The sequence below is a fragment of the Chrysochloris asiatica genome, unplaced genomic scaffold (assembly GCF_000296735.1).
Source record: "Chrysochloris asiatica unplaced genomic scaffold, ChrAsi1.0 scaffold00014, whole genome shotgun sequence".
Classification (NCBI taxonomy): Eukaryota; Metazoa; Chordata; class Mammalia; order Afrosoricida; family Chrysochloridae; genus Chrysochloris; species Chrysochloris asiatica.
In genome coordinates, this window is record NW_006408532.1 from 2791164 (window position 1) to 2807936 (window position 16773).

The following is a 16773-nucleotide window of genomic DNA, read 5'->3' on the forward strand; positions in this document are numbered from 1 at the left end:
ACATTTAAGGTCCAAGAATAAGAGTTGGATTTTCCTCATTATACAAAAATAAATGATCTAATTCTTCTCAGGGTGAGAATAATGATTCTTTGAGTATAGGATTTTAGATGTTGGAGGTAAGTATCCGTACCTTGAAATCTAAAGTTGAAAATTCCAAGATTAATCTAGTTTTTTTAAAAGACCTAAAAGATTGCACTTTAAAACAGTTACCTTAAAAGTTTGAATAATTTTTTCAGTTTGTTTTTAAAATGGTGGTCCTAAATTAAAAAAATAAAACAAACACCAGTATATGTCTGTCATTACATTAGAAAACGGCACCATTTAAAATCTGTGACAAATGAACAATTTTTCAACAAGAGGGTTTTTGTTTTAATAGTCATCTATGGTATTCTCAAAAAAGACATTTCGAACATCTAGGATGGATGCTAATTCCAAAATGTGCTTCTGAAGATGAGGGTTCTCCACTGTTTCATCCCTTGGCAGCTGTGGATATGTTTCCGGATAATTTCGTGTTTCCTGGTAAGTAAAGAAGAGAAAAGTTAAGTTTACATCATAATTAGCTCTTAGTGGTACTGTATTTGCAGCTAAAATTGCTGATATTTGACCATCTAGACATTAAAAAAAAATGTAAGGTTCATATGGTTCAACTTAATATATTCATTTGGTAAGTCATTCCACAAATATTTACTGAGGTCTATCATTAGTAGGCAGTCCTGGTGTGGCACTATGGGTTAATACACTGGACTACAAAACCGGTTTGAACCAAAAGGTCGGTGGTTCAAATTCACCAGTCACTCCTCGGAAACACTATACTGGGTCACTATGGGTTAGAACTGACTCAATAGCACTTCACAACAACAACAACAATATCATTACTAGGCACTATGTAAACCACATAATCCCTGCCTGCTGAGCAACAACAAAAAATGCTAGCACATATAGAATTTCAACAAATATTCCTTTTAAATAAACGAGTAAATAAATGCTTTAAGGGAAATAAAAAAGAGGAAAAACACATGAGAAAAACTGAAGAGATCAAATTAATGGGCATGGACAATTAATTATATTAGAGGGAGGTATCAAAGATGATTGTAAAATTTCAAGAATGGATAGTAGACAGAAGAGTTGGAAATTACTGGGAGAAATATGGAAGGTAAGGAGGAGATAATTTGGAGAAAAGATAAAGTTTCATCAAGATAATACATATATACTGCATTATAAAACACATCTTACATGTCAAAGTATTGAAATCATAGCGATAATGCAGTGCTTAAAGGGAAAATGTTTATATTACAAGAGAAGAAAGATAATCAATCATCTGAGATCAGAAGGGCAGCATTTGTTATGGGCCAGAATGCTTTTTAGAAGCAAGGATGGTTAGACCTTCATCTCTCCTATTCCAGACATACTATCAGGATGGACCGGTCCCTGGAAAAGAACATCATGTTTGCTAAAGTGGAGGGTCACAGAAAAACAGAAAGATCCCAACAAGATGGACTGAGATTGTGGCAGCACCACTGGGCTCAAGAGTAACAACAATTGTGAGGATGGCACAGCACTGGGCAGTGTTTTGTTCTGTTGTGCACGGGGTCACTATGAGTCAGAGCCAACTTGACGGCACTGAACAACAATAGTAACAACATATAAAGCTAGAGTAATCAAGGCAGTATTGAACTGGACAAAAGATAAAATTCATAGATCAAAGGAACAGAATTTGGCATCTAGACATATCTACATGTACAAGGGGACATAAAAAATTCATGGAAAAAATTCTATTATATTTTCATTCCCTTTTTGCACAAACATTTCGAGGTCCTTTCATATATGGTTGTATAATTTTTGAGAAAAGTGTGTTATTCTATAAAAGAATAATATTTTCAACAAATGGTACTAGAACAACTACATATTCATACAAATAATAAAAACCTTTAACCCTTACCATACATTCTAAAAGAAAATTAACTCAAAATACATGATAAATCTATATGCAAAAATTAGAACAATAAAACTTCTAGAAAACACAGGAGAAAGTCTTCATGACTTTGGGATAGTAAACGATTTCTTATGTAGACTACAGAACGAAAAAGAAAATAAAGAAGCAACTCTTATTAATCACAAAACTCAATTAAAAAACAAACAAACCCAAAAACAATCCAATGAAATAAATGGGCAAAGATTTCAAAAGATAATCCACAAAGTTATATGACTATGTAACAAACATTAAGAAAAGATGTTCAATATTATTATTCATATGAAATTCAAATTGAACCCTAATGAAATGCCACTACAAATCTACCAGAAAAGTAAAGACTGATAATACCAAATATTTGTAAGTATGTACAACAAATAAGAACTTTTAGAAATTGTTGGTGGCAGTGTAAGATGTTACATCTACTGAGAAAAGGTCTGGCAAGTCTGTATAAAATTAAACATATGCCTATCTTATTAACAGGAAAATTCAAAATATATCTGCTCAGGAGAGACTTGTATAAGAATGTTAAAAGTTATTTTGGAAACTGCTCGGGTATTCATTAACAAGAATATGATCAAATAAACACTGTATATTCATAAAATGGAGTAATACTCAATAATAAAAAGGAACAAGTTACTGACACATACAACAACATGAAAGAATCTTAAGAATATTATGCTCAAAGAAAGTTTACACAGAATAATCCATAGTATATGATTCACATTTTTGACTAAGTGAAGCTAACTTAAAGGGAAAGTAATTAAAACAATGTTTTCCTTCAGTTTGGGACTGACAAAGATGAGGGATGAGAAAATGTTCTGGAATGACTGTATTTTCTATAACCTGATAGATTTCAGTTACACAGGTACATGTACTCATATTTGTCAAAAACCCATCAAATGGTACACTTAAGATTTTGCTCATTTTATTGTAAGTAAATTTTACATTAGAAAGTAAATATAAGCTAAAGTATTTAGGGGTAATTTTATTAATGTATACATTTATTTCAAAATGAAAAAAAATAAGATATATTGATAAATGAGGAGAGAGATGAATAGAAGGACAAATATGTGAAAAAGCAAATATATCAAAATGTTAACTGCAGAATCTAGGTGGTGTGCATATAGATATTTATTATATAATTACTTTATATTTTAAATGTATCATCATAAGATCATGTATGAATTATAGTCTAGAAACATTGAAAGTCATAAGAAATGAAACAAAATGCAAAAAGACTGATAGAAACTGACAATCACATGGCTTACTATACTGGGACTGACTACTTGAAGAGGAACTGGCATCACATTCATCTTCAAAAAGAACATTTCAAGATGTATCCTTAAGTACAATACTGTCTGGGACAGGATAACAACCATATGCTTGCAAGGAAGACTATTTAATACCATTATTATTCACATTAATGCACCAACCACATAAGCCAGTGATAATGAAATTGAAGAATTCTACCAACTTCTTCAGTATGAAATTGATCAAATATGCACTGATAATTAATTACTGGTTATGAGAATATGAAAGCTGGAAACAAAGAGGGAGGACATAGTCGTAATGTTGCCTAGACGGTAGAAACGATGTTGGAGATTGCATGATAAAATTTTGCAAGACCAATAATTTATTCCTGAAAAAGATCTTTTTAAAACAACATGTAAGGTGTGGCACTACAGGATTTCACTGGACTGCTAATTGAAAAGCTGGAAGGAAAACACTGGACTGCTAACTGAAAAGCTGGCACTTCTCAGAAACCCTATACAGGGTTGCTAGGGGTCATAACTAACTTGATAGCACTTAGCAACAACAAGGTAACTATACATGTGGACCTCACTGGATGGAATACACAGGTGGCAAACTGACCACATCTGTGGAAAGAGACAATGGAATAGCTAAATACTGTCAGCCAAAACAAGGCCAAGGGCAGACTGGAATAGTCCATCAATTGATGATATGCAAGTTCAGGCTGAAACAAAAAATTAAAACAAGTCCACAAGAGCTAAAATATGACTTTGAGTACATCCCACCTGAATTTACAGACCACCTCAAAAACAGAATTGATCCATTAACCACACACATCAAGAACATCATATAGGAAAAAAGCAAAAAGTCATTAAAAAGACAGGATATTAAGAATAAGAAAAGACCAAAATGGACATAACAAGAGACTCTAAAACTTGCTTTTGAACACAGAAAGAGCAACTGGGAGAAATGATGAAGCAAAAAGTTGACCAGAAATCTCAAAGGGCAACTCAAGAAGAAAAAGTCAAATATAATAAAAGTACACAATGACCTGGAGTTATAAAACCAAAAGGGAAGAACACGCTCAACATTTTTCAAGCTGACAGAACTGACGAAAAAAATTCCAGCCTTGAGTTGTCATATTAAAGGATTTTAGGGGCAAAATACTGAATGACACAGGAAGCATCAAAAGAAGATGGAATGAAGACAGAGTCACAGCATCAAAAAGAATAGGCTAATGTTTAACCATTTCAAGAGATAGGATATAATTAAGAACTAGTAAATTTGAAGGAAGAAGTTCTAGATGTACTCACTGAACTGGTGAAAAACAAGGCACCAGGAATTGAAATTGAAACCTTTGAACAAATTGATGCAGTGCTGGAGGTTCTCACTTATGTATACAACTAAGAAATTTAGAAGATAGCTGTCTGGCCGACTGATTGGAAAAGATCCATATTTGTGGCCATTCCAAATAAAGGTGACACAAGGTGGATTCATCAAACAGTATCATTATCACATGCAAGTAAGATTTTGCTGAAGATTATTTAAAAATGGTAGCAGGAGAAGAGCACAAACAGAATGTGGGACCCTATCCAGAGAAGCAGTGACACCAGATATGGAGGCAGTGATGAGGACTCTAGACTCATGGAAAGAGAGGGACAGAGTGCTGGCGGCCAGGAGGCAGGCTTGCAGAATGTGCCCCTTGGTTGTTTAAATGATTGTATACTCCTGAGTATTTTTGTGTACATCTCCTTATCACCACCCCGACAACTCCCTCCCCACCCCCCAAAAAAATGGTTGCAATAGGACATTGACGGGGAGCTGCATCAAATTCAAGCTAGATTCAGAAAAGGACATGGAACCAGAGATACCACTCCTTTATTGACTACACAAAGGTATTTGACTGTATGAATCATAACAAATTATGGATAACAATGCAAAGAATGAGTTGTTTTTGTTGTTAGGTGCCATCGAGTCAGTACTGATCCATAGCGACCTTATGCACAGCAGAACAAAACAATGCCCGATCCTGGGCCAATCTCACTACTGTTGCCACGCTTGAGTCCACTGATGCTGCCACTTGACCAATCCATTTCGTTGGGAGTTTTCCTCTTTTTCTCTGACCCTCCACCTTACCAAACATGATATCCTTCTCCAACAACTGGTCCCTCCTGACAATATGTCTGTACAAAGTATGAGAGACGAAGTTTGGCCATCTTGGCTTCTAAGGAGCACTCTGGCTTCACTTCTTCCAAAATGGATCTTTTGGCAGCCCATGGCACTTTCAATATTCTCCTGCAACATCATAACTCAAAGGCATCGATTCTTCTACGGTCTTCCTTATTCACTGTCCAGCTTCCACATGCATATGATGAAGATCAAAGAGCACAGCCTTTGGTATGGATTGCATCTCAATGTAAAGAAATCAAAAATCCTCACCACTGGACCAATAAACAACATTCTTATCAATGGAGAAAAGATTGAAGTTGTCAAGGACTTCATTCTTCTTGGATCAACTATCAACACTCACGAAAGCAGCAGTCAAGATCAAACAACGTATTGCATTAGGCAAATTTGCTGTACAAGACCTTTTTAAAGAGTTGAAGAGCAAAGATGTCAGCTTGAGGACTAATGTATTTTCAATAACCTCATATGCATGCAAAAGCTGGACAGTGAAAGAATGGGCATTCCATTCTTAATTGTGCTCATGAGGAACCTGTTCATAGACCAAGAGACAGCTGTTAGAATAGAACAAAGATATTCTGAGTGGTTTAAAGTTAGGAAAGGTATGCATGAAGATTGTATCCTTTCAGCATACTTATTCAATTTGTGTGCTGAGCAAGTATGCAAAGGAACTGGAGTATATGAAGAAGAGTATGACATCAGAATTCAAGAAAGACTCATTAATACCTTGCGATATGCAGATGACACAACCTTGCTTGCTGGAAGTGAAGAGGTCTTGAAATATGAAAAGATCAAAGACTACAGCATTTAATATGGATCGCATCTTAATGTAAAGAAAACAAAAATCCTCAAAACTGCATCAATAAATAACATTATGATAAATGGAGAAAGACTGAAGGTATCAAGATTTCATTTTGCTTGGATTTATAATCAATGCATATGGAAGCAGCATTCAAGAAGTCAAAGTACAAATTACATTAGGCAAATCTGCTGCAAAGTGTTAGGGAGCAAAGATGTCACTTTAAGGACTAAGGTTTGCTTGACCCAAACCATGGTATTTTCAATCGTTTTATATGCATGTGAAAGTTGGACCACAGAAGGATAGATGCATTTGAATTGTGGTGTAGGAGGAGAACACTGAAAGTGCCATGGAATTACAGAATTACAGACAAACCTGTCTTGAAAAAGTATAGCCAGGATGTTTCTTAGACTTGAAGAAGTTGAGAGCTATCTCTTGTACTTTGGACATGCTTGTGAGAAGTAAATGAAGAAATTCATCTTTTTTTGTTTGTGGGTCAGGAGGAACCAGTTCCTGGAGGATATCATACTTGGAAAAGTGGAGGGTAAACAAAAAGGAGGAAGAGCCCCAAAGAGACAGATTGATGCAGTGGTAGCAACAATGGACTCAAACACAACAACAACCATGAAGATAGCAAAGGACTGGGCAGTGTTCTGTTCTGTTGTGGATAAGGTTGCTAAATCAGAACTGCCTTAATGGCACCTACCAACAATATAGCAGTGAAAAGCAATGAATGAGAGCTATAGTCATCAACATGGTTCAATCTCAGGTATGTAATGTTGTTGTTGTTAAGTGCCGTCAAGTCGGTTCCGACCCATAGCGACCCTGTACAGGGTTTCCGAGGGTGTAAATCTTTACAGGAGGAGTGAAAAAAAACAAGTTAGAAAAGACAACATATAACATGTATCCAGCAGTAAGGTGTGTAGGTATACAAGCACATGTGACAAAAATATAAAAAATAGTGAATGATAATCATAAAATTCAGGATGGCAGTTTCATCTGAATAAAAGAGGGAAGGGGTTAAAATCAAAGAGGATCTATAGAGGGCCTCAAAGTTAATGAAAACATTCTACATCTTGACTGGTGAGGAGATACTGAGATATGACTTACAGTGTTGACCTTTATACCTGAAATATTAATTTTAAAATATAATTATAGATCTATTCAAACTTTATTCAGTACAGGTAGAATATAATACATAATTATTAAAAGCCTAACTTAAAAGGTAAAATTGATCTTTAATGACATTCCTTGCTTACCCGAAAAATCTTGTGCATCCTCATGGTGGCTGAACAAAAGATAAACCTTGTGAGAAGTAAGCGAAGAAATTCATCTCCAAAAAACTGAAGAAATGCCTGATCTGTAATGAGAATAAAGGTGACAGTAAAAGGAAACCCAAGTGGAAAATAGATGTCAAAGGGGAGGAAAACCTTCTCAATTTTCCCGCCTGGGACAAACACCTTTAAAAATTCAAATAATTTAAAATAAGTAACAAGATCAATGCATAACAATACATTCTGTGAAGTGTTCAGTTAGATTAATAGGGTACCTATTGAACGTGAATGAGTCAGTAGCTGGGCAATATCTCGGTTGATTTTTCGAAGATATTCTTGACATTTTTCCCATAGGCCTCTACGCATGCTTGATAATCCAGAGACAAATAGGAAGGCCATTAGAGGATTGTTCAAAAAGAGAGTGAAGAGGCTACCTCGTTGAGATTGATCTGTAATAACAAACATGTTATATATAGACAACAGGTTTATAAAAGCTGCACAGTTGAGGAGTTATTTTTATATACTGACAACCTATAAAATTAAAGTTATATCAAATTATAGTTCAACAAAGTAGATGCTACATGGAGCTACAAAAACATAGCCTGGGCCTGTTACTTTCTGTGGAACACTGTTGTTGTTGTTGTGTGCCATTGAGTTGGTTCTGATTCACAGAGAGACCCTATATAGAGTTCCCAGGGACATATATCTTTGAGGGAATAGAAAGCCTCATGTTTCTCTAATGCTGAACATTGTTGTTGTTGTTAAGTGCCAAAATTTAAGAGAAATGGGAAAAGAACATATTCCTTAGCCCATTTTGCCCAACTAACAAACTTTATCCAAACAGAAAATGCTGGACCACAGACAATTTATGATGGAAATGTTTGGTAAATACTAGCACAGCCAATTGTCTTCAGTTTCCCTTGACAATTACTCTTTCTATGTTTATCCCTTTAAAAATCAGCATTTTCTTTCTTTGGGCGAACACACTGCTCATCTCATCTACTCCAATGATTTCATTCTATTTTCCTAATGATTCCCAATTCTGTCTCTCAACCTAGATTAATCTCCTTAGTCCAGAACCATGCTGTCCTGCAGTAGCTACTGGCCACTTAAAATGTGACTAGTGCAAATTGAGATGTGCTAGTAAGTGTGAAATATACACCATACATATTTCAAAGACTTCATACAAAATGATGCATTATTAACACTAATTTTACTTGTTACTTTTTACCTTTTTTAAAATATAGTGTGGCACTGTAGGATAAGCACTGGATTGCTAACTGCAGGTAAGTGGTTCACATCCACTAGCTGCTCCTTGGAAATTCTATATAGGGACGCTATGAGTTAGAACCAACCCAGTTACACTTAGCAAAAACGACAACATTTTAAATTATACATGTGACTTACATAATATTTCTGTTAGATAATACTGATCTAGACCTACCTCTCAAATTACTATGTCAAAAACTGAAACAAATTTTAAAAGACCAGGTTTACTGGTCAGAAAGAGACCTGGAGGAACCCAAGACTGTGGACCTCAATCACCCTGCAGGTCTCAAACAGAACTCATCCTTGTAGCCCAATTTTCAGCCAATCAGTAGATAGGAGACAACAGTACTAGTAAGGTATGCTTACTATGTTATGGTCAATCATTTAAAATCAAAAAGGCAACATTTACCAAGGACAAAGTTCAGAAGCATAGGGAAGGAGGATGGAATGGAAATAAGAACCTCAGAGAGGACGGGAAATAACTTTTTGCATGGTGGGTGTTGCAATCATTGAGAGGAAACAGAGTATATGATTTGTTGAATGTAAAACTGTTGATCTGCTCTGTAAACCTTCACTCAATTCCCAACAAAAAGTAAAACAAACTGAAAACAAATTCTTCTTTTGTTCTCTGCAAATCTGTTTCTCATCAAGTATCATTATTTCTATCTTTACCCTAACCCTAACCCACACCTCCATCAACAAGTCCTGTTAGTTATTATATTATAGCTAAGGAGCTCTGGTAGCGTAGTGGTTACAAGTTGGACTGCTAACCTCAAGATCAGTTTGAAACTACCAGCCATTCTGCGGGAGAAAGATGAGGATTTCTGCTCCCATAAAGATTTACAACCTCAGAAACCCTGTACAGGGTCGCTATAAGTCGGAACTGACTTCACGGCATACTACCACTGCCCAGCCATGGTAGCGTAGTGGATTATGAGCTGGGCAGCTAACTTTCAAGGTCAGCAGTTAAAATCTACCAGCCACTCTGAGGGAGAAAGATGAGGCTTTCTGCTCTGTTAAAGATTTACAGCCTTGGAAACCCTATACAGGGTCACTGAGTTGGATCCAAGAGTGGTACCTAACCACCACCCAGCCATTGTACTCTAATGTCAGTCACTACCATCTTTCTTTACATCAATGCCCCTTGTCTGATTCATTGTCCACAAGTTTATTGGATGTCCTTCCATAGTATACCTCTGTGTTTAAAAGACTTTTTTATAATGCAGCTACACAACCAAACTCTATACTCTTTAATGAGAAGGAACAACCTTAATGTCTTTAAATATATTAAAAACTCTTTCACTTCAGGGTTTTATTGTTGGTGCTAGGTGCTGTTGAATTGGTGCCAACTTAAACCCTGTCTAGGGTTTCCAAGGAGCGACTGGTGAGTTTGAACTATTGACCTTACAATTCAAACCGACCTTGCAGCACACACCAGGATACTTTACTACATGCTACTTTCTTGCTGAGATACTTTTGCTCAACCATACCTCCATTTCCAACTAATTCTGTACATTATTCAAATCCATTTAAATATCATTTCATCCATTTCCTTCAAGTGCTGCTTATGTGTTCCTCTTAAATGTTCCATGAGCTTCGTCCTAGGTAACCCTTATCACATTTACACCATTGTCTGCATTGTTCACTAGACATGTGGCTCTGTGAAAATAACAACTATGCTTGTCTGGTTGGTGTGCTATCTCTAGTAATGTCTGTAGAATCACTGATGAAACTCTCGGCTAAAGAGAAAACAGTCAGCTTTAAATGCCAAGGTGTAGGAGGAACTCTATCTGCTATTCCAATTACTTAGGTATCTGATAGTTTTTTACACAGATAGAGAGCCAACTCCCTTTCGCAAAAATGACTGGCAATAATATCTATGGATATATCCAAAATATATCTCAAAAAAAAAAAAATCTGTTTATGTAATTAAATAATTCATTTAAATTATTAGAAAGGTAAGACTTATAACACAAAAGACAGGACACTGGTCCAAAAAATGTTAAGGGCATGTAATAATAATAAGTATATTAATAATAGCGATAGTCAGAACATACTAGTTATCTACTGTGCACCCAGTATTACTCTAGGAGGTAGGTATTGGTATACCCCCCATTTGATAGGTGACCACATGTCACTTCCTGTGGTCACAAAGCTCATAAATGGCTTAGTAGAGATTCAAGTTCAGTCATCACTCTGACTCCAGAGTCCTCGATTTATCATTTACACAAAAAAGCCTGCCTGACTAAGTAGTCTTAGCATTTATTTATTAGATCATGTGATCTTAATGAAAGCTGCATCTTGGCAAGACAAATTAATAGCAAAAATTACTCTCAAGTAATAGGAGGGAATTCCATTCATACAGAAATAATAGGAAACAGGATAATAAAGTCCTCAAAGCAGGAGAATTTTACCGTTGTTTGAAGGTAAGTTCTATCCCTTAATATAGGATCATTTGACTTCTGGATACATGAACTTAATATTTCTACATGTTTTTCCCTGTTAAATAGCAGAACTTACCTCAAAACAACGGTGAAAGTCTCCAGCTTCTCTCAGGCATTCAAATGCTGACCATCACTTCCTGTGTCAAACTATGTCAGCAGACAGGGCTTCTGGCTGGGAAGTAGCAGTAAAATGCCATCTCCCACAGAGAGACATCAGCACTATTCATAGTTAGGGAGATAGTGAAACAGTGACAAGTACTGCTAAAACAGGGTTAAGGTTTGTTTAGTATTTTACTAAATGACTGGGAGTTAGATTTTATGTGTTATTTATTAAGAATAAATTGTTAAAGACAAAAAGTCTTTCATTTCCCAGCCATCTGAGAAATGGCTGTAACACTGACTTGTCTCTCTAGCTGACACAGAAGAGGTTCTTTTATATTCTAAGTACAGCAAAGTAAAAATGTGAATAAAAGAAACCCTTTCAGTTGTACCAGTTAGGTTAGCCTAACTCTTAGGCACAGGATGAGAAAAATTTCCAGACCAGAAATCTAAGTCTTAAAAGATGCTTAAAGTCAAAGATGCAAGAAATCATGCTATGTAGATGATCTCTTAGTTTTGGGGCAAGCACCTATAAAACTAATTTTAAAACTCACAAATCATGAGTTCCCCAATACAGAAAAAAACAAAACCACCCTTTTTTCAGGGATGACTTTTATCACATCTCTTAGAATGATCTCAAAGCTTATAGGTAGCACAAATTAAGGCAGAATGGTTGTTTACAAGACTTCTAAAGTATATTTCAGATCAACCTGTCACATTAAACACTTGAAAGTCCATATGTGATCATTATGGGAGGAAAAAACAAAGATCAGTATTATTTTAATAGTCATTGTTCATTTGCAACCTACAGATATAACATGTAGTGACAGAACATACCTTGTAAAGCTTTTGGATATGCTGTAGGAGAAAGCAAGCAGACTAGTGGCTGTCCGAACAAGTTTGTAAAATTCTGTAATATATAAGAATTTTAAATATTCATTAAAAATGTGACGGGTGATATTTACTCAGCAATTTTCCAAAGTCTATCTTTAGTGTAGAAATTAGGTCTTTTTATTTATAACCCAGTACAGAAATACCAACCAGTAGCATATGAAAAAAACTGCCATTTATATATATCTACTATGTCTAGATATAGTAGATAATTATGAATGAGTTATACTTTGGGCTATTAACCATAAGGTCAGCAGTTTGATACCACCAGCTGCTCTACAGGAGAAAAGAGGCTTTTTGAGCCCATGAAGAGTTGTTACTAAATGCCTTTAAATCCTTTACAACTCAAAGTGACCCTGTGAAGAGTTTCCGAGGAGCAGCTGGTGAATTTGAACCGCTGACCATGCAGTTCAAACCAACCTTGTGGTCCAGTGTATTATCTCACAGCACCACATCAGAATTCCATAATGAGTTACAGCCTCAGAAACCCTACCCAGGGTCGCAATGAATCAGAACCAACTTTACTGCACACAGGTAGCCAGCCAGACATAATGCACTTTCTTAAAGGCTTTCAATTAATATATTAAAGCTCACTAAGTGAATTATTGCTTTTAAAAATAAAATATACATGTTTGCTGAGAGAGGTTATCTGGCTGTCTACCAAGAGGCTACCACATTGGGCGACATTCTATTTTCCAAAAGCTAGAATTTGGCTTTCAGCCAAATCTCAGACTCCAAAACCTAATTTGCTGGTATGTGAGGAGTCCTGGTGTGTTGCTGTGGATTAATGCACAGGACTGCAAGATTGGTTTGAACCACAAGGTTGGGGGTTCAATCTCACGAGCTCTTCCTCAGAAACCTTATACGGGTCACTATGAGTCAAAACAACTGCACTTAATAACAACAACAAGGATTAGATTAATCTCATTTTATATTTATATTAACATAAAATATATAGAACCAGAATGTCAATGTATTTATTTACAGTGAGAATTAAATTGACACTCAAGCTAGAATATGATTTGTGTAACTAAGGTTATTCCTTCCCTAAAGGCAGATGATTGCACATGATAAGTAAACTCTAAGTCAAACTATTTGACAAAGCAATAAGAAAGTGAAAACTTTTACCATTTATATAGTGACTCGCTCTGGTAGCGTAGTAGTTACGAATTGGGCTGTGAACTGCAAGGTCAGCAGTTTGAAACTACCAGCGGTTCTGCGAGAGAAAGATGAGACTTTCTGCTCCCGTAATCCAAAGATTTACAGCCTTGGAAACCCTGTGCAGGGTCGCTATGAGTTGGAACCAACTCCACGGCACTTAACAACAACAACATGACTAAACTTAGTTAAGAAATAGAAAAACAAAAATAACCTTAAAACACTCATGAATATTAAAGTACTTACAAAAACAAAGATATACTATCTTCTTAGAGAATAACCTACTCCAAAGATGTCACTAATTTATTAAAATTTAAGCTCAATTTAAACTCAGTCTCAATAAAAAGAGCTACAAATATTCTTTTATTATTCTGCAATTGAAAAAGCGATTTCTACAATTCGTATGGAAAAAGCAACATATTCAGGAAAGCTCTAAAAAGAACTAGATTCATTAGATAGTAAGATATGTAAGTCTTTATCATTAAAAATGGATGACACCTAAGATGAAACTACTGAACTCTCCATTTGAGGAAGCAAGAAGAGAGATGAGAATTGAATATGCTTGTAATCAATTAGTACAATGGAGTAATGGAACATGTCAGAGTCATGGGACAGAGTCTCCATGACTCTGAAACCAGAGGAACTAGATGGTGACTGGCTACCACTATTAACTGCTCTGAAAAACGTAAGAAGGTCATGGATATAGTGGAGAAAATATGGAATAAAATCCCAAACTATTTAGACAAAAAAACAACAAACCAAGCTTACTGGTCAGAAAGACACTAGAGGAATCTGAGACTATGGCCCTAAATTCAGGTCTGGAAAGGAACTTACCCTCATGGCTCAATTTTCAGCCGAGCAGAAAATAGGTGCATAAGGGATCCAACATTAATAAGGTATGCTCACCATGGAATGTTCAATCATTCAAAATCAAAAGGATAACATTTACCTAAGGACAAAGTTAAAAAGGTGGATGGAATGGAAACAGGTAGCATAGGGAGGAACTGGGATATTGTTGTTGAATAGAAGTGACAGCAATAATTGAGATGAAGCAAAGTACATGATTTGTTGAATGTAAAAAACTGATGCTCTTGTCTGTAAAACTTCAATTGACTGGCAATAAAAGGTTTAAAAAAATGGATGATACCTGATTCATCAAAAAGTTTAACTTTTTTTAAATATATAAGAATATTATATATACCATCAATCATAATTCTAAATATCAATCCAGAAGTGAAGGTAGTAATGAAAATAGAAACCTGTACACCAATGTCCACTGCAGCACTTTCCACAGCAGCCAAAACTTGAAAACAGCAAAAATGCCCATCAACAGATGAATGACTCAACAAAATGTGAAATACACACACACACACACACACACACAGGTGTGGGGTAGCAGGATAAGCTAGACCACAAGACTGGTTTGAAAGCCAAGTTCAGCAGTTCAAACTCACCAGTTGCTCCATGGAAATCCTATACAGGGTCGTTATGAGTTGGCACCAACTAGGCGGCACTTAACAACAACAAATATACACACATATATAATTAAGAATTATATAATTCATGTGATTGAATAATGATATAATTACATTAAACAATTCATGGCACTGCACATTATTTTGTTAAGGGCTCTCAAGCTGGTTCCAACTCATAGCAACCTTGTACAGGGTTTTCAAGGAGTGGGTGGTGAGTTTGAACATCGACCTTGTGGTTCAAACCAACCTTACGGTCCAGTGATTTACCCCATAGCACTACACCAGGATTCCAGCATTGCACATATATGCATGTTGTTGTTTTTGCTGTTAAGTGACATCGAGTCGGTTCTGGCCCATAGCAACCCTGCACAGTATTTCCGAGGAGCAGTTGGTGAGCTTGAACCACTGACTTTGCAGTTCAAACTGACTTTGGAGTCCAGCGCATTAACTCACAGTATGGCAGGTGTCCAAAACCTGGTTATACACCAGAATCACCTGGGACTGCATTCAAAGCTACAGATTCCTGAGTTCCACCCTAGACCTACAGCTCTGGTAGCATAGTGGTTACGAATAGGGCTGCTAATCTCACAGTCAGCAGTTTGAAATTACCAGCTGTTGCACGGGAGAGAGATGAGGCCTTCTGCTCCTGTAAAGATGTACAGCCTCGGAAACCCTGTACAGGGTCGCTATGAGCCGGAACCGAGAAACAACACCACCCTAGACCACAGAAATCTTGGTGTAGCAATGTGTGTTAATCAGCTGAACTGCAATTTCATTTTGAACCATGATGTTGGCAGTTAAGCCTCACCAGCCAGTCCTAGGCAACCTTATACAAGGTTATGAGTCAGAATCAACACAATGGCACTTAATAACAACAACAAAAAACAACCCTAGGTCAGAGATAGGGCCCCAGAATCTTTATTTTAATATAAATATCAGGAGAGACCAATCCCTGGAGAAGTAAAGTGGAGGGTCGGAGAAAAAGTGGAAGACCCCCGTGAGATGGGCTCGGGAGTAGCACCGATGGTGAGGTTGGCACAGAACTGGGCAGTGTTTTGTTCTGTTGTACACAGGGGTTGCTATGAGTTGATACTGACTTGATGGCACCTAAAACACATATGTAATATTGTTGAGCGCTGTGTGTCAGTTCTGAGTCATAGCAACACTGTATACAGCTTTCAAGGAGACACTGGTGGGTATGAACTACTGACCTTGCAGTTAGCTCTCAAGTACTCACTCTATAGCATCACATGAGGACTCCATATGTTTATGTACATATATGTGTATATGTATATATGTTGCTGTTTGGTTGGTTTCGGCTCATAGCAACCTTATGCACGACAGAATGAAATACTGCCCAGTCCTATGCCATCCTCATAATCATTATGCTTGAACCCAATGTTGCTGCCACTGTGCAAATTCATCTTGTTGGGGGTCTTCCTCTTTTACGCTGACCCACCACCCTGTACAACAACTTTACCAAGCTGATGTCCTTCTCCAGGGACAGGTGGCTCCTGATAACATGTCTGAAGTATGAAAGAAAAAACCTTGTTATCTTGGCCTCTAAGGAACATTCCGGCTGTACTTCTTCAAACACAAAGTTGTTTGTTCTTCTAGCAGTCTATGTATGGTACTTTTAATATTCTTCTTCAGCACCATAACTCAAATGCATCAATTCTTTTAAAGTCTTCCTTATTCATTATCCAACTTTCACAAGCATATGAACCTACTAAAAATACCATGATTTGGGTCAGGCGCACCTTAACCCTGAAACTTACTATTGAACACTTAGAAGAGGTCTTGTGCAGAAGATTTGCCAAATGCAATATGTTTGATTTCTTGACTGCAGCTTCCATGAGTATTCATAGTATATCAAAGCAAAATAAAGTTTCGACTTTAATCTTTTCTCCACTTATCATGAAGTTATTTACTGGTCCAGTGGTAAGGATTTCTTTAC

General features: G+C 36.5%; 1 protein-coding gene across 1 annotated transcript in view; it reads right to left on the reverse strand.

Moving 5' to 3' along the window:
- Positions 1 to 352: 352 nt before the first annotated feature.
- The window catches only part of SCAI (suppressor of cancer cell invasion), a 146409-nt gene continuing 129988 nt past the window's right edge, over positions 353 to 16773 (reverse strand). Inside the window, exons 15-18 of the mRNA XM_006834760.1 lie at positions 12130 to 12202; positions 7756 to 7929; positions 7466 to 7566; positions 353 to 516 (exon numbers count right to left, since the gene is read on the reverse strand). Coding sequence (XP_006834823.1) covers positions 370 to 516; positions 7466 to 7566; positions 7756 to 7929; positions 12130 to 12202 — 495 coding nt within the window. The 3' untranslated portion in view covers positions 353 to 369. The remainder of the gene's footprint in view (positions 517 to 7465; positions 7567 to 7755; positions 7930 to 12129; positions 12203 to 16773) is intronic.